Genomic DNA, 27,469 nt, shown 5'->3' on the forward strand with positions numbered 1-27,469 from the left:
CAAACACAAGATGGACGCAGGCATCCATGACGACTGGGATTCGAACCTAGAGCAACGAGATTGAGAGGCTGATGCTCCACACCGCTACAATGGCGCACTTGCTCAAGCGGTAAAGAATGTTTTTCGAATTATTTACAAGCTAGGATTTGATGAAGAGGAGTACTAAAGTGCCGCCGAAAAAAAGCGGCTTACATATCCCATTATTTTTGTCTTCGTGGGAGCCAAAATACTTCTAAATACTTTTGGAATATCTCAATAAGTAAATATATGATAAACCAGCGTCACCCTCATAGTCCGCCTGGTTCAGGAAAAAAGTGCGCTGCAATATAAAATCCTATTGGCTAGATTCGTAGGTATCTTACTAACTTGAATAAAACACAAAGTACTGTAAGTCGATTTTCCAGTTTTTACTTTTCATATTTCATTGGTATAAATCTTGTACACATTGAAACAGTTCAAATGCAAGACTAACGTAAAAGATATCAATTATGTAAGAATATAAAAAACATTATTTTATGCAAAAAGGCTTTAAATGATCTAGAGAGTCTCCGATCGGCTTAAAAACGGTCTAGTCAAACGTGCAGACTTTTCCCGAAAAAGTTTTCATTGATTTTTACATAAGTGGAAATCCATGACTTCGAGTTTTTTCCGAAAAAGCATTACCAAATTCATTTCATAATATCTAAATGTGTTTAATGTTAATTAATTGTTGAAAAGGAAAAATACAATTTAATTCGAAACTTTTGAATTTAATTTCGTCCTGATTTCCTTAGAAATTGATTGCTTTAAAAATGTCTGGGTCGTCGCCTGTTTTATTTAAAATAGTTGTTTGTAGTATGTTCGTTTGATTTCGTGTCGTCACTAGGTAGAAACATTTATCACATTACGATTTATTGGAATGTTGAAGATTTTAAATTGTTGCTTTTCAATTACTTTAAAATAACGCGAAGTAAGGATAGACGTGAACAAAGCTTTGCAGGAATTAAATTACATACGTTACGATAAGTTTACAATGTCTAATGAAACTTTGGAATTACACAGGAATTATATCTGATTTAAACTTATAGAAGAGTTAAAAGTGTATAAATAGATAATCCGCGTGTATAACTTTTCGTGTCTATATAATCTTCTGTTACAATCTTTACGTATATTCTTTATGGGGTAAAATAATTGCACTCGTTTTTATAGTTCTGTACTCATTTCTCCAACTATTGTGCCCTGAAAATATAAGAAAGAAATATTTAGTGAAATTTTTCCATCTCCATTGATAGTTGTGCGAAGCAGGATGCATGTGTAATGGGAAAAATTGATGATTTTAGATTTTATGAAATTGTTGCGTCGAACTTAACAACTATTTGAAACATCGTACATTTCAACTGAATCGGCGAACGTTAACTGTAGTCATAAAATACTAAACAATAGACATATTAATTTTTCTCCTATTTTATATTTAAACTACTAAATATCTATCTAGATAGGAATAAGATATTAAAATCTACGAGATAAAAAAGTTACGTAACCTGTTTAAATTTTCGTATTTCAGATTAATAAATGAACAAATCCAAAATCTATTCTCTAATTTTATACAACTATAAATCAAAGCATAACTTCATAAAGCATCTATTCTAAAGACTACGAAAATCAAAATATCAATACAAGTTTTCCATTCCAAAGGGAATCTCAAATTAATTCCATTAAATTTAAGCTGTTTGATATGGAAATGTCAATGGAAGGAGTAACTTGGGGATGGAACTATTTCATTCAATTTGAAAATCGACCCTCCCCGAAAACCCATTCAAACGATGAAATACCTAAACAGAGAAGCCACAAATGCGTCCATAAACGGGGTATGCTAAAACGATTGAACATCAAAAAGGAAAGAGAACGATTTGTATTAATAATGAAAAGTACACGATGTGCGGTGCAAAATATACCAATTTTATTTGAATAAATAATGGAATTTCATATTAAGCCCCGTGTAATAGAAATTTACCATCCAGACGATTAGAAGAGTGAACGAGTTAGTTTTAGGTTGGTTTTCCAGTTTAATGAACCAAACCTGAAAATATATTTAGGGAGAATACGCATTGTATGAGGGAGGCTCAAATTGGATTGTCCAAAGTGTAAAAACCGCGAATTGAACCAACAGATCAAACGAATATTATCAAAGAGAAAAATTTTAGCTCATCTGAAGCAGAAAAATTAAATATTGTGTTGGTAATTGAGTTCCAATCATTCTACTTTTGGCTGAAGTCAACTAAGAGAGCAGAGCTATTCCAAAACCCTAAAGAAAATGACGAAGTTGACTGTGAAGGTAAGTCCGCATTTAATGGAGCTCCAGTCCGACACGTACTTGCACGCCTACGTGATAACGAGAATTGAGAATGTGGGACACAATTTTGACCTATTATAACTCTGTTAACAATAGTGCTATTTCCACGAAACTTGGTAGTATCATGCCCTGTAGTATAGCCCATATTACTGATGATTCTAGGATAAATTTCAGGGGAGGGTAAATTTTTAGAAAACATAATAAATATGATAATATACTATTATGACCTTCATTTAAACCGGTATCAGTATGCAAAGTATTTTCAGGCCTAGATACCATCTGCATGAAACACCATATTTTTTTAGATATTTGTGCTGGGTACTTTCTGAGAACGGGTTCGTGACTCCACTCCACCTTTGACATTGAAACCAATGTGACAAAACTAATATGGGTTTCGAAAAGCACTAATCGAAACCTTTCATTTGATATGCCAATATTCACATGCTCCTTTTGCATGAATGGGGAACCCCTCCCTTCCCCCGCTTTAAACTCAATTTGGAACTATGTTACCCTCTGCAAGCAATAAGATTCACAAGCCCCAACTCTACCAAATTTCGCATCAATAGGAGTTTCTGAGATACAAGGGGTGACAGACAGATGGACGGAAACACAGAACCGACTTTAATGTGTCAAACAAAACCTTAAAAAACAACTCGAACGCCCACGTGGAGAAGAAAAAGTCACTTCTTCTAGAGCGTATCTATCAAACATTGCAGTCAGTGAAGCGTAATTTGATATAAATCGCTGATAACGCTAACATATTCATAGCAAATGCCGTACCTATTTGACGGTTTTCGGACGTAGGAAATCTTAGATGCCACTACCCTCGCCAAGATCGGTATAAACCGTCCCATTATTGATGATGTACATCAAGTACCGAACCTCGTTTATAACAAATTCATCTTTCGGATTCGCTCAAGAGTGGGAAGGACCGATCGAAGCTCTTTGGGATGAGCACGACGTCATCCAAATATACGAATACTTGATGGCGTAAGGGGGCAAGGATGACTTTTTTCGTCAGCTTGAGGTATACGGTGGAGTCCAAACGGCTTGGTCTTGAACTGATAGAGCAATATTCTTGGAAATTGAACTGCTTGGACGCCTTATCAAGCGGAATTTGCCAGAACATGTCCTTTAGGTCAAGACTTATAACAAATCGATTCTCCGAAAGACGACTGAAGATCTCCTTCACTTTCACCCCAGACTGTGACATTGGCATAAGACTGTATATCTATATTGGGTTGGCTACAGGGGAGCGATAGGGACTCCGGTTCCACACCGCTTGCCGCTAATACCGACGAGTACGAAGAGCAGCTTGTGCGATGATGCAATTATGCTTTGGATGTCGTCAGTTTTTTTTGGCGGGACACACGAGCATTATGGTTTGAAAACATCTTTAGCAGAAGCGGCACCGCTGCCTTAAACAATCCTGCTATTAGTCCGCCGTTCGGCCGCAGTTTTAGCGGCTACGTAAGTAGATATCTTCTAGCACAACTTGCAATTATCGCTCTCCCGAGAATTTGTTTCACCTTTAGAGACGAATGTTGTCATCCTTATCAATGAGGCAACAATCAGCGGGGCCTATCCAGTCTAGCAAAATAACAGAAAATACCTTGACGGTATTTAACAACGTTGTGCCTTTATAACTGCTACATTGAGTAATACCCCTCTTTATTCTCTGGCGCATATAAGGCTTCCAGTCATCTTATTTAAAGCTTGCGTACTCGTATAAGTTAATAAAACTCTTCGTCGCTTGCGTATTTACTCAATTTGCCTTTAATTTCATCAGCTCCTGGTGACCTATGGCTCATAAGTCGATCAATTAGACGCATCGTTTTGTTTGGTGGTGGAAAGGCTGTCCGTCGTCTTCAGTTGACGGGACCTTCGACTAGGCGATATTTTGCATATTGAGCAATTGATCAAATACATAGCTCATCGCTCCAATGCCAATACGGTCAAAAATCAGACAGGAGTGTCTAGTCGCTCCGACTTTTTGCTTTTTTCAAAGGTGATTGTGAAGAACATTTTCTGATGTTCCAACTCCAGAGCACGTGATAGCAGTTGTCATTGCGGCATCCATTTTCCCCTTGCAGGTATTCGAGAGGGCTTTGTTATACATAGCCTCAGTGCATTTTCACCTGATTCTCGGAGGGGATTTGAGGTGGTGATCAAGGAGATAATGATTGGATTCTATATTGGCCCCATATATCTTCTCAAGAAATTCTCCAGAACTTATAGGTAGCGTGATTCGATTAACACGATATTAACCTGATTGAAAGTGGTCCATCTAGAGAGAACTACGTTTGTTTGTGGATTTCTTTCCCCGCAAACCAAATACTTGCAATTGTCGCAGGCCTGTGCCATTTTTGCAGAAACCGACGTATTGCCTAAATACGAGCTCCAGCCCCGTTGTGGGTGCCTATTTGCGCTTTCACTCTGGAACCTATACTATTCTTTTTGGACAAATCAACCCTTCTGTAGAAAATACCTCTATTGTTCGATATATATAAATCGCAGGAAGTAAAAGTGAAAAAACGTTTCCAAAGAAGCATTATCTTCCAGCATCACACATTTTGCTTGAGATATCCGTCTGAGTTCAATACGTTGAACATCTCCAATGTAATAGTATCCGACGCTTTCGCGGCCGACCAAAGCTCCCCTTATTCTATTCATTCATGTCCTTATTCTGTTCTATTATATTTTCCTACTTTACCCCAAATACCTAGGTTCTATTGTATATTTTGTATATGGATCCTCATATTATGTTAAACATGTTCTTCATTTAGGTATTTTTTGCGCGAACAATGGGCCCAAATCTTCTACTGTTCCACTTCCTATAATATTTTTTTAATTACATTTTCTTTGCGTTGTCATTGTGATTGTGCTATTGCTATCAATGATACAAATGGATGTACAGTGTTGGATATTGTTAGTGAATTTTAGTTTTTAGGTAGATTAGCAAAAAAATTACCCGGCTAACCGATTAATTGAGCACCATTGAGGGAGAGCGACAAAAGGTCGTTGAAGTTTTCTATTCGCGACGATTTGCTTTTCATTGTACGCGAAGTGGAGTCGGAATATGGAGTTTTTTTCTAGTTGTTAAGCTAGGTCTAGATCGGATATCGGCTGTTGCGCTGTGGGTGATGATAATGATCCCTATCCCTTTCCCGCAAGGGTGATTGCTGGATTTAGTCAACTTTTAGACTTACTATGGCCTAATCTTGTTCACAGGCAACGCTCATTGCCAACGTAAAATACGTTTTTCATTTAATTGGTGGCATTTACCGTCCTATGCAGATAGGACGAGCAATTGCGAAGGTTTTATTGGTGAGGGTGAAGAAATATGAGACCCTAAAACTCTTTCTACTTTCTCTGTAAAGACACAAACTAGGGCATGTTGCTTACTATTCGGTAAATTGGAGAATAATACGTATTAGTCTCCGTGCTGACAGAAGTCGACAACGTTTTAGGCATTAATTAGAGGATATGTGCATTTTTTTCCTCTCAGTATGATACTTTTTGAATCGTAAATGTACGAATTCCGGTAACTGAAACAAAACTATGGTGAATTCGAACTAATGTTGAGAGTTTGAGCAAAATATGCATGTTAACTGCCTCTAATGGACCTAAATAGTACAAGGAAACCATTTTCAGTCTCCATCTCATTCCGTCCCGCCAACAATATTTTGCCAGAGAAAACCATTTTATGAACTTTTCTCATTAAAATTACTGACAATTGTTTCAAACTTCGCTTTTGAACCTTTTCCAATGTGTACTCTATTCCGTGTCTGCCCTCCCCATATCCTTGAAAGGACCATTCAACTATCGCGAAGAATGCGGCGGGTGGCTTCGCCAGACAACATTATTATCCGATTTGAAAGAAATCAAAGCATTAAATGCTGCGTAGAACGTATTGAAAGGAACCGGAGATATAAGATAGTTTCCAGGTATACATATTAATTCTGATGTGGGGACTTCATTAAGCTAAACCATCTGCTCCTGGGGGCCTGGAGGATTTGGACTTTTACTTAATATGTAAATAACAATTGAAATTAATTATTATGCATGTTATTATGTAGCGAATACATTTACATAAGTATTCAGGGCATAATTTGATAGTAAAATGAATTTTTAATTGAGTTTATTCAGATGGTAAGAGTGGAGTTAAATTTTAAGAGGATAAGGTGATTAAATTCATTTGGGGGATGATGTTTACATGAGGGATGAAGTGTGCTAATAATTGGAGTCAATTTAAATTCACACATAATTTATTGTTGTTTGGTCGAGGATAATACAAAGCCCTAGGCGTTGTTCAGAAACAGTAAGGTTTCTTATGTAGGTTTAGCCGCATTTGCTGGTGTAACTTATCGTAGAAGGGAATATGTGCCAAAGAAAACTCTAGGGAATGATGATTATTGCAGAAAACGTATAGAGCATAAGAGTGTTGGGTTTTTCTAGTTAAAATATGCTTATGTTGCTAGAGTCCCTCCCTGCAGTTCTAGAGGTCTAGTTCGTCAAAGAAAGCATGGTCTGAGCTAAATTTATGGTAAATTTTAGTAGTCATGCTATTGATGGACAAGAGCTCCAGCATGATAAGTTGAATTTCATTTTGCTTGAAATATATACACATCAGAATGACACCTTCAAGAAGCTGGTACTGATGGGAGAAAGAATGTGCCGTAAGATGTTGGTTTTTGATTTTTTTTCTTGAAGCTTTAACCGTAGAAACACTAGAAGAAATGTACAATAAGAATACTCTTGTTTCCGAAGGTGAAGTGCGATCATCCAAATCGGATCTAAGCCACCAAGATACATGTCCTGCAATATTCTTGGCTTCCCGGTTGCCAATTGGAACGAGCCCTGGTTTCACTACATAGCTTCGCTATTCGTCAATTATCTGAATTTTTGTATATTCTCTCTCAAACCGACTTTTGAAATCTTGTATTCGATGCACTTTTCAAGATTATCTTAGTTTGAATAATTTTGCGGGGATTGAAGCAGGTGCTAAGTCTTAAAGTTGACTGTAACAGAGTCGGTAATTTAGGCTATTTGTGAACAATTTCTTTAGAGATCGGGAAGGGTTCATCCTGCTACATGTATGATATACTTGTCTTTCAGCGTAACTGTTTTATATAAAAAAGAGCAAATTTCGTGGAAAACACTAGCGAACATGTGACCTGAGAAACCAGTGTTTCGTCTGAATTAAGGAATCCAACGGAGCAATTGGTATTATGTGTAACATTTGCATAGAAGCGAAATTGCCTAAATTGTGTAGCATGTGAATTGGTAAGAGTAACTCATTTCTATTTAGGAACATATCAAATAACCTTCGTGCGTTGCTAGCGCAAAGTACAGAGGTTAGCAAATATAGGCTCCACACGATTCAGTGAAAGCCTGCATACCGGGTCAGTCTGATGTAACGAGTGTAGACATAACTTCCTTACTAAAAGAACTTATTGCTGTTGTCAATGTGTACTTAACATGTCCACAATTTATCAATTTCAATTTCCACGTGTATACGTCGACACGTACTTATGTACTCGTATATGGTGCGAAATGTGATAGGGAGTGGGAGCGTCAGTTTGTATTCGTATTCAAGTATTCGCAGTAATGTAGCGACAATAAATCGGTCAATATTATTAAATCTAACACAGAAAGTGTACTAAGAAGTGAGTTATTGGTAAGTGAAAGTCAGTCCTAAGAAAGATATGATATTGGCCTTTCAATCGTTATGATAGTCAACTTCATGCGGTTCACAGTAGGAGTTCAATATTATTAGCAAATATGAAGAAACTTGGCAGCAACTTGGGAAAATATTTTGTGTATTTCTTCTATAAAACATTTGAGTGGACATTTGCCGCATTAGAACCTAGCACTTAATATACGTATATACCATATTATGTGAGAATATCCACTTTCGCGTGATACTGACCTTCAAAGTCTTGAATTTGCACAGAAGTGACAATTTTGACCTATTATGACTTTGTAATAGTGCATTTCCCCAAACTTGTTAGAATCATGTTCTATGCTATAGCCCACACTGCCAAAAATTTCCTGATGGGATGCACTTAAGGGAGGTTTTGCAGTCAATAACTAAACATTATAGCAATATAATATTATTAACTTTATTTGAAAAAACTACATCGGCGTAGAATGATGTAGCTCACTAGATGCGTGAGCATTCACAGTTCCCAACTTTCCACTAAATCTGTCAATCGTGTCAATCGCTACAACGGTTTTCGAGAAAAATGCGTGTGATAGACAGCCAGATGGACGGACAGACAGACCGACAGTAAGCCGATTTTAATAAGGTTTTGTGTAAAACAAAACATGGGGAGTAGTAGTAGAGTAGATTAGATTCTTCCTGAAAAGAATTTTAATATTTCACTCGAACGCCAATTATACTCGTTAATTATTTGCATGGCTTAGGATGCAGTAAATTCGCTCGAAATTAATAAAATTGGGCTGCTATAACTTTGACACTAATAGTCGAATATCTATGTAACTTAGCACGCGTATGCACGATACTGCCCTCTACGCTAGCGCAATAATAGTTGATAATCCACTTTTATAAAATTTATTTGAAGGGATTTCGGAATGAGACATATTTTGAGGTGTAGATTTAAATAAGCGCACTACCCTGATTTTTTCAGATATTTGGATTAGGTAGTTTCCGAAAATGAGGTCTGTCTTACTTTAAGTGCCCAAATTTTGACTCTTTACTTGCGACATACGTCAAAAGTAATATTAATTTCAGAAAGTACTAATCGAAACCTTTCATTTAATATCCCACATGACTTTATCCGATGAAAAAATTTCTACATGTCCCCTTTGCGTGCATGGGAAGCTCCGTTTAAACTTCGCGTTATTTTATTTCACCCACTGTATGCGTGGGATTTTATAATTTCTGTATGTCTACCAAGTTTCATTCGAATCGGTTTGGCCGTTTTGGAGAAAAGTGTGCGCGATAGACAGACAGCCAGTGAATCGATTTTAATAAGGTTTTGTTTTACACAAAACCTTAGAAAATTAGATGAATTTGCCTTGATTTTTTTTATTCACTGCTGAAATAAATAAAAGAGCTGGCGCAATGGAATGGAATTTAAACATTCCGCCGTAATATATTTGAAAAGTGCATTTTTGTTAATGTTACAACAGCACAATTGATAGGTATCTAGGATGCAATATTTCCTCTCCAACAGCACTTCACTTTTTCACGGTGGCACGACAATTCAAGGCCTTCAAGCGTGTTCAAGCACTTTCTTTCAAAACTGTAATGGTACACTACAGGGTTATATTATTATGCACTGTAGAAGGCAATGTGGTCAGCATTACGCCCACCCGTGATCATTACCTTCATTTGATTCAGGTATCTGTTCATAGCTGAGTCGACTGGTATCCGATATCTAGTCACTAGGTAAATCCTTGTATCACCGTGACTTTTCGCTATGACTGTCTAGCGTTCTAGCTATTAAGCCACACTTCACATTATTTACCAGAAAAAGGAAGTTCACGAGGTGGTTAAAAGGAAGTAGGAAACCCGGGGCTACACCACAATCTGGTGCACGGTCGAATAGAAATCCAATGAAGTACCCACTCTAAACAATGTCAATATTTTTGTCACCGAATCCTACCGTCACTTACACACATTGATCACCGGGTGTTTCAAGGTTTAAGTAGAAGATGGATGAAGATAAAAGTGAGTTTTACATGTCTTTAAAAGGAAAAGGCAACTAAACGGATTCCCTGGCTTGAGGGTTTGGCGAGATTTTGACAACTACTTCTGGAAAACAATATTGTCCAGGATCTCATGGCACAATCTGGGATTGAATGGAACAAGTAGCAAAGACTTCAGTAACTGAAACTCAAACTGTTTTTTTTTGGGGCTTGAAATGTACGGGCAATTAATCAAATGGCTGTTCTATGGGAACTCTTTCAGGAGGTGCTCTGTAGTGACATCCTCATCAGCGGTAAAGAGGTTGAAACGGTTTTTGACAATGCTCCTATCAATCATTGAACCGATCGGAGATTGAGTGTTTTAATGTATTGTACATAACTGCTATGATCCAATATAGGGGGTCGGTATCAGTGGCCGCCCAATTGGCGCTGTGGTGGGCCGTTTTGATGCCACAAACTCCTAACACCCTGACCCCTGTTATGAGCGCAAGGAGACAGAGTCCAGCCGGCTCAAATCTTCAGAGCCAGCCCGTTGCATTCACCATATAGGAGAAGGACGCAATAGGTAGGACGCATCTTGCATAATATAACAACGGCCACAGACTTACTCATTTCACCAGCAATTTATAAAAGCTGGCTATGCAGATGAATATTAATTAGACCCATTCAGACAAGAAGAAAGGGGTGATTCTCCGGACCTGGAGTTTTAAATTAAAATTATTGTGATTGTATTATATTCGAGAAGGGCGCATAGAACTGAATTTTCTCCTCAAGCCTACACTTTTTCCGAACGTTCGAAGCAAATATTGTTTACTTTTGGAAACTACAGCGGTTAACCTATGCCTTTTGCTCTAATCTATTCGGAATGCATGGAAGGACTCAATAGTTAATTGTGTTTTTCATCTATGACGGGATTTGTTAAAAGGGAAAGCTGAAGTAAAGATAAAATTAAACCAAAGGTAGTAGTTTAGCTGGGCACGCTTTTGCAGTCATTCCGCTTGCTTCGGCCGCAAAAGCAGCTACCTTAATACTTCCGTAATACCTCTATGTACCAAAGCGGTAATATTAGACCTAAATTGCTTAAGGTATTCATGTGAGATGGACTAGATAAGGAAATCGGTCAGGAAATTATTTCTATTGCGAAAATCTGGAATGTCTAGACTAAAGTATCATTATTGTGTACAATTTCTAAACGTTTTTCTCCCAATATAAAAAAACCTGAGGTTTCCTTAGGACTCGGTAGAGGTGGTCTAGGACACGTAGTCATTGCAGAAACCTGAAAAACATTCAGAGAAGCGTTTGTTTTAGGAAAATGTTTCTTCGGCCAAATTATTTTCAGTAGACTGAATTGAATTGGGTATGAAAGGGACTGGTTTTGTGGTAGCTAATAACAACAGTCCATAGTCCATATCCACCACGACCTGCAATAGACTAATTGCAACCCAGGGGCAAAAGTTATTATAATTGACTTAATTAGTTGAAAGGAAAATAAAATGACTTACGTCCAGGTACATGATCAATGTTAAAGTTCTAATATATGCTGCGAAAAAGGGGGTAGGGAAGATCATGCAGGGTTGTTAACTAAACTGGTGTGGTTTATACTGTGTAAGGTAATAATTGGAGAATATATTATAAAAATGTTGGTCAGAAAATGTCATTGTGAAAAACGTAAACTTTGGAGGGCTTCAATCTCACTATATATATTGTTGCCCTTCACCCTTTGGTGGGGTATAGCGCGTCAAAAACACCTACGCATCACCGTTCGCGATTACATGAAATGCGTTTAGCTCCCCCCACTACTACCCGAGACGCTCGCACTCGTTCTCTATTACTTGCCGGCCATCTTGGGCGAATGGATTCCTCTGGATGACTTAGTCCTCAATGCAATTGTCGCCATTCCTTAATATGTGATCTATCCACTGCTACTTCTTCGAATCACTTCGCATCTGAGTGTCAAGCCTGTGCGCCGACCAATCTCACCTAACCAATAATGCATTTAATGGAAATCATTACTGGACCAGTTGATTTGAAGGTGCTAGTGGTAGTGGATAGTTCGCAAATTAAGAAATGGTGATGGTCTTCTATTTGACCATGCAATACAGGGGACCCACTTTTGGATTGGATATGATATGGATATGGATTTCTACTTCGACACATAGGGTAGAAGAGTTAAGAAACATGGTAAATTTATCGGTTACTTCTAACGGGGGTTGAATTATAATCAAGAACCGAAACCAAAGGCGCACAGGACATATCCACCAGAGGTGAGTGGATTTTATAATCTCAAACAAGCTGGAATAGCGAAGGCTGGACGCTTCGGGTACAAAGGTTTTGTGTTCAAATTTTCCATACACGTTTCCCCATTTGTACATACCTAAGCATTTAGAAATATTCCTTGATATATGTATTTTCCAACTCCAACTGCGTCGTTCATATGAGTTCACTTTATACAATGATAATGTCATACAAGCCTTAGGGTCCGATAAATTCACATGTAATACATAATTTTGACCTTCCATAACCTTGTTAATAATAGTTGGAATTTTTCAACCTTTTCTTACACTTCTGGGATGAACTTAAGAAGAATTTTCGGGTAAACTTCTAAAACAAAAATTATTATTATTCTGTTAAGGGAAAGTCGCACCGCGTTCTTGAAGAACTATTGTGCCCCTTTTACTGGTTATAGTATACCTGTTGATACAGTAATATACTATTATTAACTTTAATTGAAAAGATATCGGTATGGGATGTATTTTGAGGCCTAGATTTGCATGGATGTTGTGATTAAAATTTTTCGACTGGATAGATTCTAAGAACGTTAGATTTTTTGGGGCATACATTTTCAGCCCTTACTATCTTATGTTTTATCCAATATCAAAAGTGAAATCAGTTTCGAAAAGTACTAATTGAACCATTTTATTTGACACCCCACGTGACAATATTGTGTGAAAAAAAATTTACACGCCCCTTTCGTATGTATGTGGAGGCAACCCAGCGTAAAATAAAGTATTTGTTGTAAGTAAAGGGATTCACAAACAACGGGTTCTCACCAAATTTCATCAAAATTAGTTTAGTCGTGTGCGAGTAAATCGAGTGTGACAGACAGACAGACTGACAAAGGGACAGACAGACATTGAATCGATTATAATAAGGTTTTGTTTCACACAAAAAACGTTAAAAAGATATTAACCTTATTTGCGATCAAGCAGCTTGAAATCATCAATGGGTAGATCTCATGGATTATTCAAAGTAAAGTTTGAAAGACAATATGATAACTATAACATATGCTAACACACGAAAGGGAATATAAGAATAATTAGTAAACCAAATGCAAAAATCACTCAATCAATTATAAATCAGGCTGAGCATTAATTACTCGTATCTAAATGGGTAGGATATCTTCCTACCTAATATTTTCTGAAAAGGAATTTTATTTTTTTCGTTTCTAATTGTAGAATATGTCAGTAAGTGCGATATATATTTTTTTTAAATTAGTTTGGAAAATATTTACTATATGGGGAGAAATAAAACAAAATATTGATATATATTATATATACACCGCCACATCGTGAATTCCCAATATTACGCTCTCTAGTTACCAAACGAATTTGGATTTCAACGCAAAAGGTAAAGTGGTCCGAGGGTTGCTAATCATGATATGTATTATATAACTACAAGCAATATCTGGGTACCAATCTCTACTTGAAAATGTTTTATGGAAAAATTACTAAATAGATTAAATTTACTGTCCTAAATTCACATTGTAACCGTAACTACTATAATATACGAATACCATTGAAATATTTTGTTTGTATATAGCATGCAAGGTGGAATAGATGTTTGTATCTGAAATTGTTATTATTGTGTTTTGTTTGTAAATTTGTTCATAATAGGTTGGTTTCGAGACATTTTGTAGCGTGTGTCGATAATATTTATCCAAAATAGGAAAGATAAAGTACGTAGATAACTTTTCAATTTAGCAATCTGGTTTAGATACAGAAGGGTCAAATCAAACAACCAAACTATGATGTATTGTACAATTCTTTTACAGATCCATTTGATTGAATAATTTGACAATATTAAACAGAAAATTGATCTAGAAGGTTTTTATTGAATCACCCAATTCAATGAAAACGTGTTCATGAAAAGAAACGCGGTTGTGGTATGTTAGAGTAGGATCTCTTTGCAGAATGATTTTTACAATACACAATAAAACCAATTTCAGAATATTTGAAAAATGAAATGAAAATTAAAAACTAGATAAATAAGTACAGAAAAAGGATATTTATAATTTTCAACTGGTATAGGATGAAAGAAATGATAGATAAATATGTCGGTTCAAAACTTACCGTCGACTACTTTGAATTATTGGTGTTAGTATTAACTCTAAGCTGGAAGATCTATTTTGGGTACAATTGTCAGTAGAAGTAGTGCTACGGTTTGTGTTTGGATGGTGTTGTTGTGGCATCGACCCGCCAAGCATTCCCTCACTACTGGGGTTCTAATAAACATATATATAAATAACATTTCGATTGTTGTTTTTGCGTGGTGGTTTCTTTGTAATAAATTTTGTTCGATAGGAGATAGTGATAGATAATTTTCTTTAATTTTATGAATAGTGTATCTTTTCAATTTTCATATTCTGGTATTGAATTGGGGATTTTTTTTTATGGAATAATAAAGAACTCATTTATTTCCATTATTTTACATTGATTGAATGATAATATTCACAGAAAATTTACTATGTAGTATTCATTTAAGAGCAGGTAAGGGTTCAATTATTTTTTCTTTTTCATTTAAATAGTTGAAAGAGGATCAATTTTCGAGTCGATATTCAAAACCGTAATGTACTACTAATAAAAAAAATGAAATCACAAAGATTTAACGGTCCGGATAGTATGATAACCACATTTTGATCACCTCTCTGTTTCTGTTGAAAAGATAAAGGTGAGCAAGGACAAATTCAGTGGATCTTAATGGTGCTATATTTTTTTTAAATAAGTGGTTGGCCTTTAGAGATCCTTGACTCAGCGAAACATGATTACAGATATTGAACTCGATTTACTAATTTGTTCTAGATATTATAAAGGCGTGGTACTGCTAGGTGGAAATGGTAACTTTCCGGATAAGTGCAATTAAACAAAAATCATAGAAAAACCATTTATAAAAAAAATTGAAAGGATACAAAAAGTCGATTTTCTTTTGGAATTATATAATATATTCTATTGATAATTCTCGCTTAAAATAGACGTTTTAGCTAGAGAACATCACGAGCTGCAAGAACGTCTATGAGCTGAGGTAAAGAATGGTTCCTCGGCAATATCTTGAGTTAAGCTTAATCTACTTGACAGACCCGCTTGAAGTCTTATAGAAAATCTTCCGAAAGAGCAACATTTATCTCTTTCCTTTGGTAAAGTCGGGTATGGAGAATCATCGAAACTAAAAGATGCGCTACAAGTATATAGCTTCCTGCTGCAGATTGAAGCGACGATCAAAATAGGGAAGACAATTATGGAAATTACAAAAGAACAATTTGACTCGTGTAGAATTCCTCTCAACACTGTGGCTCACTGAAGTTTTTATTCGGGTTATTCAGGAAGGTAGAATACCGTCTGACTGGCAAGAAAGTACTACAGTTCCAATATGGAAAAAGAAAGTTAGTCCAGCAGAATGTTCAAATTATCGTCCGGTCCGGTTGCTTTCCCATACCATGAAGATTTTTGAACGCATTCTTTCTTGACAACCGTATTTGCGAAATCGTTGAAGAAACCATGAAGCAAGCCCGATTTATCAAGAACTGTGGAACTACTGACGCAATACATGCTGCGCGGGTACTCATGCAGAAACACCGTGCGAAGCATCGCCCTTTTTACATTGCATTTCTGGATCTGGAGAAAGCGTTTGACAGTGTGCCACACAAACTTAACTGCTCTACCACGATCCGAAAAGTAAAGTTCGAAATGTGGCGGGTGTATCAAAACCGCCTCGTGTGTCACATCCGAAATGAGGTTATCCACGATCGATATGGGGGCGCACCGATTGTTGAAAATCTGCGAGAGAGGCGTCTTCGATGATATGTTCATGTAATTCGCGCTAACGAGAATTCACTTGCCAAGATTGGTCTGAACATCGAAGTCGATGGTAAGCGACTAAAATTCTGGCCGAAACAACGGTGGCTTGATACACTGGATGGGGATTTATAGGCCTTGCGATTACATCCAGATTAGGCATTAGGCACCTCACTTGTGAGCGGGACAAAGGCTGAAGAAAAAAATAGAAGATGTGAGCAATCTAACGTAAATTACCTACAATTTCAATTTAAGAACCATAATGAGTGCGGGACGCCAAATATTTTGTCCAACTTCTGGAAATATAGCTATATCCACAACAATGTCAAGATGCAATTGTTTTGGATCTATGGTTTCAACTGTTACTCCGAAACTCCAAGCTACCATATCAAATAAAGCACGTCATCGAACTGTAGGGTCGATACTTGTAGATTTGATTTATAGATGAACATGGAGAAGTGACAGTGGGTAAATGGTACATGAAAAAAAGTTGTGTTAAGACCGAAATGGGATTGGGGATGGTTAGATGGTCGGTCGGTAGCTGGCCAGCGATGACCAAGAGGGGAGAGCTACTCAAAAACCTAAAAAAATGGTAAAATTGATCGTGAAGATCTGCCCGCAAATATTGAAGTTCCGTCGAAGTGCTGCTTTCATGACTTTGTGCTAGCAGGCTTAGGAATGTGGGGGTATCCTTTGAGCCCTTTGATCCCTGACATGTTATTATACAACATTTCGCGTGTCTTTTTAAACGATGCTTGCGTCCGCACCGGATCCTGAAAATTAAACAAACAGGGGCAGGGAGACTCGCGCGAGCCTACCGAAATAAACAACACACGAGTTAAATCTGAATTGAAACAACAACCAAAAATTATGGCTCGACCGTGCGCGTGGAGCTGTAATACTCCGGATTTCATTGTCGCGATCGAAAGGAAAGATCCACGATGGATCGTATCCTCAATCGACGCTTCTCCTGCCTGAGATGTATGGTGAGTCGCGGCCTTCGAGGTTACCTCGCTGCCTTGGCATCCTTCACACGCACGTTATTTTTATTTTTCAGTTTTGGTTCGCATGTTGGTCATTCGGAACCACTTATATTCCTATTTAATAGTACTTCAAACTCCAATCTAATACTTAGTCAGCACTGTTATATATCCCATTTGAAGTCCTCAAAATTTCATGTACGTCAATGCTGTATTGCCGGCATTCTTCAGCTGCAGTCTTACTAAAAGCATTTGATCCTAAATCGAACGTCCGGCTCCAATCCTCTTTGGTATTTTTCAATTACTTGTACCTTGTCGGCATATGATTTGATTTTATTTTTTCATTTAAGCATTGAGGGTCTAAGTCGGCATCCTGTTGATGTCGGACCGGACCAAATGGAGAGCAACTTACTCCCTCTTTTTTGATACACGCAAACCCTCTTTTCGGGCTTAGCGCCCAAGCTATCAAGAGAGTTATGGTCAGTTCAGCCGTGATTTTATTTTGCACCTTGTCACCTCCGTTTTATAACAATACTAAATTAAAATAATAATAATCGTTGGCACAACAATCCAATTGGATCAGAAGAGTCTTGAAGTGTGTTAGAGCACTTCATTCAAGACTGTAACGGTACACTAAAGGATTATAGTACCCTTTAGGAGGCAATGTGGTCAGCATTGCGTTCGCCCGAGATTATTACCCTGATTTGACTCAGGTACTCATGCATAGTTGACTGGTATTCGACATCAAATCTTATTAGCAAATCCTCCTGCCACCAGTGAGATTCAAACCGCGTGCTCTAACCATTCAGCTATTCGGACGGGTAAATTAAAAGGAAATAAGAAAAGGAGATATTAAGGTCAAACAGAAGATGCAAGTTGTGTCCTTTTTGAAAAAGGAAGGTCAAACTATGTAGCGATTGGCTTAAATATCGGCATTTCAAAGTTACCAGGGCTAAAATACTGAGAGGGTTCAGTATTGCTCATGATAAGCTAGAGGAGTTTCATAATAATCGGCAAAAATGCAAGCGAAAACGGATCCAAGGGGAGACTGACTAATTCAAAGAACTGGAATTGCGGAGAGTATTTTGGATACACCAACAAAAAAGAAACAACAATTTTTTTATTATTTCAGATGCTGTTTTAGTGCCGTTATTTTTACCATCCTAACTTGTTGTCTTTCGGCTTCCAATGAAATTAATGACTCTGGGCCTTATTACTATTGTCATTTAGTCTGTCCTTTCGCCCAGCGATAAAATTAGGTAATATGAGTTCTATGTCATTTGCTTCAACATAATGGTATGTCATTTTTCATGCATTGCAAAAGCTGTCTTAATGTGCCACTTCTTTGCCTTTAATGCCATGGACATTGATTAGTCATTTATAGTAAATTGGTGGGGATCACACAGAATTTGCCAACTCAGACAACCTTCGAATCGGTTGAGTCACAATTCAGAAAGGTTATATTTGCAAGTAGATGAACAAAGACCAAATGTTGTCAAGTGACATTCAGGGGGAGGGGGGCAAGAGGGGTAGAAAATCTTACAATAGTTTGAAGTTACTTTCGACAGAATGAAGATAAGTGACCAACTAAAAATTCGATACTATTCATTTGATGTTCCTGTGCAATATTCGAAGCGAATAAGAGCCTCGAGCGAAGAAAATGTGAAAGTATCAAATTCGAAGATAAACAAGTCGGAATACAGGAAGCTCGCGCTTCGTGTATAAAGGTTTTGTGTTCATCTTATGTAAGAAACTTCAACGCACATTTTTCTGTCCGTATATAGCTACAAATCCAACATAATCCTTCATATTTTTCCAAACTACGAGACATACGTACATACTACAGCCATAGATATTATCCTCACCCTAAACAAACAAACTGCCTATTTCCGAATACTGTACACATATATGCACGTATATAAATTGATCGTACCCATATTTCGGATTTACTTCTTATATCTATTTGAATTAGGCACTACCCCCAAAGTTCATTAGCACGCATATATTATATACCTACATACACACATGTCTGGCTGACAAATAACTAAAAAACTAAAACAAAATAATTCTCTGCGACCCAATTCATAAGAACTCATTTCGTTCTGGTATTGACGAATTGATATGTGATGATGACGTCATGCAGGTTGTAGAGTGCACGAAATTCACAAAACAATGTGAAGTTTCATCGCCTATAACTTTGCTAATAATAGTTGGATTTTCTTCAAACTTGACCGAACCGTGCATTATATTCTTGATTATACGCATGCCAAATTTTGTACTTCTGGGATGAATATAAGGGGGGTGCCGGGTAAATTTCTAAAATATGGAAATATACTATTATTAACTATTATTTTCAGATTTTTCGGTTGGATAGGTTCTGAGAACGAGACCTGTTACACTTTTTGGGGGTCATATTTTGAGCCCTCACTCGCTTATGTTTCACCCAATATCAAATATTAAACCAGTTTCGAAAAGTACTAATTGAGGTCTTTCGTTTGATATCCCACATGGCTACATTCTGTGAAAAAAAAATTTGGACCCTTCTTTCACTTGTATGGGGAGCCCCCCTTAAATTTAACACAAGATGGCGCCACTTATTGCATGTAAAGGGAACACCAGATTACATACTTTCACCAATTTTTGTGACAATCCGTCTAGCCGTTTCCGAATAAATCGGGTGTGACAGACAGACAGACAGACAGACAGACAGACAGACAGACGGACAGACGGACAGACAGACACCGTCTCGATTCTAATAAGGTTTTGTTTCACACAAAACCTTAAAAAGGATACAAACTGGATAAAAGAAGAACCAAAGAATATTTGAAGGCCATTAAAGGGGAATGGAAAAGCATGTAAAAGGTTTCCCTTTTTCAGCAAATATCAACATATGTTTCTACTTATATTAAGGTAAGTAGATTTAGGATACAGGATCTTTGGAATATGCCAAAATAAAACAATCCCCACACATTTGAATTTAAATGGAATGGGACAAACCTTAACCGAATGTTTCACAAATATATTAGAACGACAATGAGCAAAGATCCTAAAATTTGAAATTCCACCGAAATATGTTTTTGGGGGACCAGGGTGCGGCTCCAAATTTTGGATGTACCGAAAAATGAGTACAATACATGACTGTACTGACGAAAAGATAATAGCTGAATGCGATACACAGAAGCATTAGATAGTGACCTTGACTAACACGGCATACAAGATTGAATTTTTATTGGATTCAGTTGAAGAAAGAGTACGATTTTATAATTTTAAATTAATAAAGGGATCATCACTAAAGCTGTGATCCTGGCACTTAACGTGCTCAAAAAGTCTCGATTGTTTGATTGAAAATGAGCACCAAGTGAATACATTATGACAGCGGGTAGCCAGGTATTAGCCAGAATTTTTAACGCTTCAGTAAAAAGCATCGGAGAAACAGAATACAATAGTGATAAATGACGAACTTACATAGTATCATATCTCTACCAAAATGCTATTTTTTTAAACCAAAAAGTCTCCATATTATGTAATGATTTTTCGCTGATACTTCAAACAATTTTTGGATACAATTTCTTCGTTTGTTTAACATGTTTAACGTTTTCCTCTAGGCAACCAACCAGTAATCCTTATAATAACTTTAAATCATTTTACGCATATCTCTATGGCAGAAAGTAATATTTTAAATCAGATTATTTTATAATAATTTAATTTCATTACCAGAATGTGAGTGAAAAGATACACCAACAATTTTTTGCTTTTTTTTGAAAAACTTAAAATGCAATTCCAATTCACTGGTAAAACATCACATGCATGGAATTATTAAATTCAATTTGTATGATAGTAACATGAAGGTACACCAAAGGAATTAATACAAATTGCATACAACACATATTCAACTGGAGCATAATGCATTGCTATCAAACAACAAACAAACCTGAATAAATTGGAAAAATGCAAAAACAAGCACTTGTTAAACGTAAAGTTATGCTGATATAAACAAATTTAAAATGACTAAAAACGCACGAATGTTTTAATAATTGGAAACAACACAAAGGACATGCCGATCATATCACATGCTTCCTTTCCTGCGGATAATCGTTCGCATGCATATTTATCCGAATTTAATTAAAATCATTTAAACCGCGAGGATATTATTAAAAACATATAGGAAATGCCTCTGACTACAATAAATGAATGGAGCGGATCCCTGCGAGGAATATGATGAATGTGATGGCATACAGTCGTCATTCAAGGCACGGAAGGGTGTTTATTTCACACAGTGGGTATTTATTGTTAATTACAAGGGTGGCGAGTCGCGAGGGTGGGGTTGATGGGTCGTTCGGAGCATGCAAACCGAAACTTTTACGCTGACTGTGTAAATGCGTCCATGGTCGGTCTCTCCTCTTTGCCGGTCAGCATTGTGACCGACAAAGTTGATGATTGTAAAACAGAATTATATGATGAAGTGCTACTGTGTAGCGTGCGAAAGCCATATTAGGTCTTTTTATTGTATACTTGGATGTCTCTATAACACACATATATTAAGATAATATCATCCCCTTTGTGAGGGCGAGAGACCTGTCTAGCTGTCTAGTAGCTGAGATCTATTAGTGTAGTTCGGGTTTTCAGACAAAAATATTTGATTTATTTTCAGATATTTTTATCATTGGGAGGTGTTCGAAAAAGACGATGTTAATTATGCATAGTCAGGAATTCGGTAAAGCACAGCAGGAGGTTCGAGTTCACAAATATGTTATTTCTGAATATTAAGATTATTTATGGATGATAAGAGGTTTCAACGTATTTTTGCTAAATTAAAGCTGGTATGAGCGTGAAATCGTGTTTAATCAGTGATAATAGAATGCATTCAAACCACTGAGTGAAATAGGCAATACATCGATACGATGACGTTGAGTATTTTTAGAATTTATTTGAGAGCGGAGGAATAATTATTTACGGGGTGCGTCTTATTTACGCAGTCGGAGTCATCTCATGGAGCTGATGGTCACCACATCGGTGACATAAGCCGAGATTGTTTGAGCGAATGAGGTAATCAAAAGAGTCATTCAGCTGAAAAAACCTTCTCAGAAAATTACCAATCACAGAAAGATTTTAATCTTTGATATACATATATTAATTTGTAGCACTTTTTTATTAGAGGGCAGATCGTTCAGGATGGCAGGACAATTTTCTGATATCTTGCCTTTGTGCTCTAATTGTGTCCTAATGTTATTAATTTTTTTATCAATAATATAGATATAAGTTCCCTGCATTTAATAAATGACCTGTTAAAACTCAGACATATCTTCTTAGATTGATTATTGATCAAAGAGTTTGAACGGCAAACTGATTTGGTTTAATTTTTATGACATGTCCTTACAATACGAGGATACGTGGCAAAATTGTACATAGTGGTGACTATTGTTTATTGCAGGGAAATAACATTATCACAAACTATGAAAATTGGAATACAACCATTAAGAACAAAATAGTAAGTGTATCAGGGAGAAGTGGAATTAGTTCAAGCATTAACCAAAATTCTTTAGAAGGAATCTTCCAAAAAATCGGTGACATCTTCAAATATTGCACCAGAAGCATGTATCTTTGATAGAATAGACGAAATAAGGACGCAGTATTAGTATTGATTAAAGTACAGCGACAAATATCGACGATGAAGATGTATGCCCGAATATTGTCATTAAACCAAACAAGTTTTTGTTTTACATAAAACCTTACAAATGATGAATTTTCTTATCATTCAAAAAAGCAAGGGTTGAATGCCAACGTCGGTAGAAAAGTGGTGAAAATTATGTATGGCACCAATGGTTTCCAGACAAGCATCGCTTCTATTGAGTAATCGGATGATAATATTGGAGGCCCAATTGTAAATTACTTGCGACGGAGTGGTTCGCTTTAAATTATACGCAGTACCAGTTTGGGAGAAAGCACTAGCTTAGTGGCGCTAAAGGTGTGCAGCGTGTGCTATTGCGAGAATGATCCCAATGGAGATTCTGCCAAGTAAGGCATACTATTTGTATGAATTTGTTGAATGAATCCACCTGAAAAGGATACAGAATACCGAAAGGCGAGAGTTGCTTAAAAAGCGCTAGCAAAGATGTGATTCCTCGTATTGAAGAGTGGTTTCACCGATTCCTGTCAGGGCATGGTGGCTACAGGAAGTATCTGCGCCAATTTAGGTTGAATGATTCTCCCTTTTGTCCTGAATGTGGTTGCACCCCTGAGGACCCGAAGCATACCGTTTTCTGCCTTCTACTATTTTGCTCAGGGAGGAGCCTGAAAGACTCTGAAAATCAGCATAAGCCCGAAGCAAATTTTCAGGGAAATCATCGGAAAGAAACTGGTGTACGGTGAACTTCACAATCAAAAGGATTCAGACGAAGCTTGGAAAAGCGAAGCGCGCAAGGAAGGCACAAAGAACGGAAGGCTCGTTCGCTTAAAGCGCAGTCGTCCCTGCAAATTAATGTTTTGCGGCGGTTCATCGGGGAAGGAAGAAGGAAAAAGTGGCGGTGGTTTTAGTGGGTGAGAATCCCACACTCCATTGCAACGCCGTTCCTAAGATTTCCTCGTTCATCCTAAAAAAGAATGTGAAGACAGAAAAAGAAAGCCTGACAGAATCAAAAGGTCAATAAATTTGAAAAGTACAGGGAGTAACTGCACCAAGGGCGGAAGTTTAAACTTCAGGAGGACGAAGCCATATATACTTCGATGCTCTTTCTGTTGAGACTAAGATGGAAATTTGAATTCCGGAGCGGTGGGTTGAGTATTTTCCGAGATGAAAGCCTCGCCAACTGAAGATGATGATCGAATGCTGTCACCACCAAGCATAGAGAAAGCAGTCCCTTCAATTCAAAGCTGTGAGCTACCAGGAGCCGGTGGAATCACAACCGAACTGGTCAAATATGGAGGCGACCAACTATATCAAGCGGTCTATCAGCTTACATTTAAGGTACGGAACAGCGAATTAATCTCTAATGACTGGCGTTAGAAGGGAGATATTACATATTACAGCAATTATATGGGTGTTACGTTGATGAGGAAAATCAATGAAAAATTTCCTCTTTTATCTTACTAGGCCGGATAGCCCATATGTTCACAACATCATTAATTCATACCAAGGAGAGTTCTCAGTGGTTAGAACACTGGGTTGTCATACGGGAGGCCGCGGTTCAAATCTTGCTGGTGGCAGTGAGATTTGTATCGTGACTTGACGTCGGATACCAGTCGATTCAGCTGTGAATAAGTACCTGAGTCAAATCAGGGTAATAGTCTCGGTCGAGCGCAGTGTTGACCACATTGCCGCTTTCGAGAGAAGAATCCTCTGAAGAATTTTTGACCCTCTACCAGGGAATGGATATGACTTGTTTCAACCAGATTTCACATAGGGAAGACGCAGACTTCCCTTATTATGCGTAACAAAAAAGGCATTAACGGCCAGATGGATTGCTGGAGAAAATATCAACAGTAAAAAAACTTTATCAATTCAAAAGGGAAAAATATTGATCCCATGGCTTATGATTGGTTTTGTAAGGTCCCAAGTCAAAACACTCCAATATCGGAACCGGAGAAAGCCAAGGAAATATCCTTAAGCCTTGGAGTTAAAGATTTCGTTGCATCTATCGATTGACTGCAAGGATTTCACAGTAAACACAATATGGTATTTTGATGTGTGTCTGGTAAACCCTCTGCTGCTAATTCAGAAGACGTTGAACAATTTTTAGAGAAACTTCCAGCACTCTTAGTTGGTTATAAACTCCATGACATTAATAATGCCGTCGAACAGGTCATTTCTTTAGATAAATGTCACGGTGGAAAATTTCCAACGAAAAATTAACAATTTTATTGTGTGCTAATTAAGGAGGAGAAAACGGAAAACTGCTCGTGATTGGGAAAGCTGCATGTCCCAGAGCATTTGCCTTTATGGACATGAAGCGGTTGCCAATAATTTGGCATTATAATAAAAAGGCGTGGATGACATGCGAGTTAATGACTCAATGGCTAATGGAATTAGGTAGTTAAAAAGGAAAATTTTGCTTTTCCTAGACAATGCAACTTCACATCCTCGCGACTTGCAATTACAAAATAAACAAATTATTTTTCTTCCAAGAAACACGACATCAGCTTGTTAGCCATTAAATCAGGGCATTATCAAAACTCTCAAAGTTCACTATCGAAGCGAGCATGTTAAACACACTTTGGCAAGCATTGACACTTCTTCGGCGAAGAAACCAATTAACATCTTGGAGGCTTTCATTATTATCATTATCAACGGCACAACAGCTGGTATCCGGTCTAGGCCTGTCTTAATAAGGAACTCCAGACATCCCGGTTTTGCGCCGAGGTCCACCAATTTAATATCCCTAAAAGCTGTCTGGCGTCCTGACCTACGCCATCGCTTCATCACAGGCAGGGTCTGGTCTTGGAGGCTTTACATTTAATAAAAGCAGCCTGAATTAAGGTCCAGCTAGTAACAATTATAAACTGCTTTAGTAAAGCTGGATTTGGAGAAAAAAAATTCTGAATCAGAAGAATTCACCCCTGAGGATGACTCGTCCTTAGCAAGGTTGTCTTCTATTTTTCAGTTGGCAGAAACCCTTAGGGAGGACTATTCCCACGAAACACAATTTCTCGAAATTCATAAAGAATTAGCCACTGAGTTGCCATCAACATTCCCAGAGCTTGGGATCGACTGTTCCAGTAGCGAAATCTGCTTAGACGACGAGGATTCCGACACTGAACAGCTTGAAGAAGCATCAGAGTTGCTGTCGAATCAGGCTGCTTCGAAAACAATTTCAACCTTAAAGTTTTTTTTGTAAAAACGACTGCAGTGCCTGCGAGCATTTAAAAAAATTAGAGGGATGTATTCAAACACTGTTCTTAAAAGAAAAACAGAAGATGTTACGTCAGTCCACAATTTCCGAGTTTTTTGAAAAATGCAATGTAAATAAAAATTGAATAAATCTTTATTTTAAGTTTTGCCTGGTAAGGACAGCAATAAAAATTTTGTCATATCTTCAGAAAGTGTATTCATTTGCTTATAAAGGTGAGCTTCCTCGACAGAATTTTTTCCCAAAAATTGTATTATTCCCCCTTATGGACGGACACCCCTCTTGAGCGGATAAAAATTGCTCGACGGTCGATGTCCGCCCATAAGAGTTTTCACATATTCGTATATACTAAAAGCTGTAGCCACTTAATAATATTTGAGGGGTGAGGTGGGCAATATCCAGGACTTTGTTAATTATGCCATTTCTTAGAATTGCGGCCAGTTCAGGCAATCAATGCATATGATATAAAGCCGCACTTGGACGTTTCTAAACTGATCGTGTTCCAAAGTTCAATGGTGTAATGGCATGTAACGATAAAGTGGGTGAAGGATTCTTGGAAAGAAAAAATTAGCAGTTGCAGATGGTCGACTAACTGAATTGAATTAACTGGCAAATAGGAGCCTTGCTTTGTTTGAAGATACAACTTTAAGCTCCGAATGTTTACTTTGCATAAACTATCTGAATATTTTCAGTCCTCAACAGAACTTGCCTCTTTCCATTTTTTCCTTTAGCCTTTAATTTTTAAACAAAAAGTAAATGTGTATTACCGTTAAGTACTTGTCAGACTCCCTTCTCTTATTTCCTTAATCTCGCCATTGTATAGTTTCCCAAAATCCCTAAATGCTTAATTTTCTTTTCTGACTTCAGGAAATCAACACTGAACGCAACTCTCATTTTCAGTGAAGGATTGCGCTCTTAAAAAACTACTTCAAAAGTCTCCTAAAGAGCTCCTTTGGTAATCTGAAGATTATCTCTCTTTCACTGGAGCCACTTCAAATGCAAAAAGGTAAACACTTAAATCCCATCTTTAAACTTCTCCAAACTTCTCATCAATTTCGCTGCTTCACTAATTAAGTCCGAAACCAACCATCATGCTGAGCCGCGTTAAAAAAAAATTGGAATGAAATAAAAAATTGAAAAGAAAACTCTTCTCATTCATGGGCTCGGTGAAAGTCAAGGGAAGCAATTTTACACCGCAACGTCCCCATCACTTAAACCTAATGTTATACCACCTCCACGTAATATTTTCAACGCTCGCAAGCTTCATAACAATGTCTACAGCCTTTATCCCCTGAATCATCTCCTGTTTTGAAAGTCGCGAATAGTATGTTCGTGGTGAAAAATTTGTTTCTACCCCCTCCCTCCCACGCCAATCAACTCGGAAAATTATATGAATATTTCCCTTGAAATTTTCGTTCTCCAAAATATTTTCCGACCCTATAATGAGTTGCTTAGTAAATTTTCATTTCGAGCTTCAAATTCATATACGAATTAGAGGTGTAATTAGCTAATTAAATTCCTAGAGAGAAAGAGCTCTTTCCGTATCCTGCGTGTAAGGAAGGTGTTCGA

General features: G+C 37.3%; 1 protein-coding gene across 4 annotated transcripts in view; it reads right to left on the bottom strand.

The window, feature by feature from the left end:
• Positions 1–386: 386 nt before the first annotated feature.
• LOC119657758 (band 4.1-like protein 4) overlaps positions 387–27,469 on the bottom strand; it is a 350,940-nt gene continuing 323,857 nt past the window's right edge. For 2 of the 4 annotated variants that reach the window (XM_038064816.1, XM_038064814.1), the window contains 2 exons: positions 14,359–14,510; positions 387–1,218 (listed from right to left, as the gene is read on the bottom strand). In XM_038064816.1, the coding sequence (XP_037920744.1) occupies positions 1,209–1,218; positions 14,359–14,510 (162 nt within the window). In that variant the 3' untranslated portion in view covers positions 387–1,208. The remainder of the gene's footprint in view (positions 1,219–14,358; positions 14,511–27,469) is intronic. The other 2 variants (XM_038064818.1, XM_038064815.1) reach the window with 1 other exon arrangement.

The sequence above is a fragment of the Hermetia illucens genome, chromosome 5 (assembly GCF_905115235.1).
Source record: "Hermetia illucens chromosome 5, iHerIll2.2.curated.20191125, whole genome shotgun sequence".
Taxonomy (NCBI): Eukaryota; Metazoa; Arthropoda; class Insecta; order Diptera; family Stratiomyidae; genus Hermetia; species Hermetia illucens.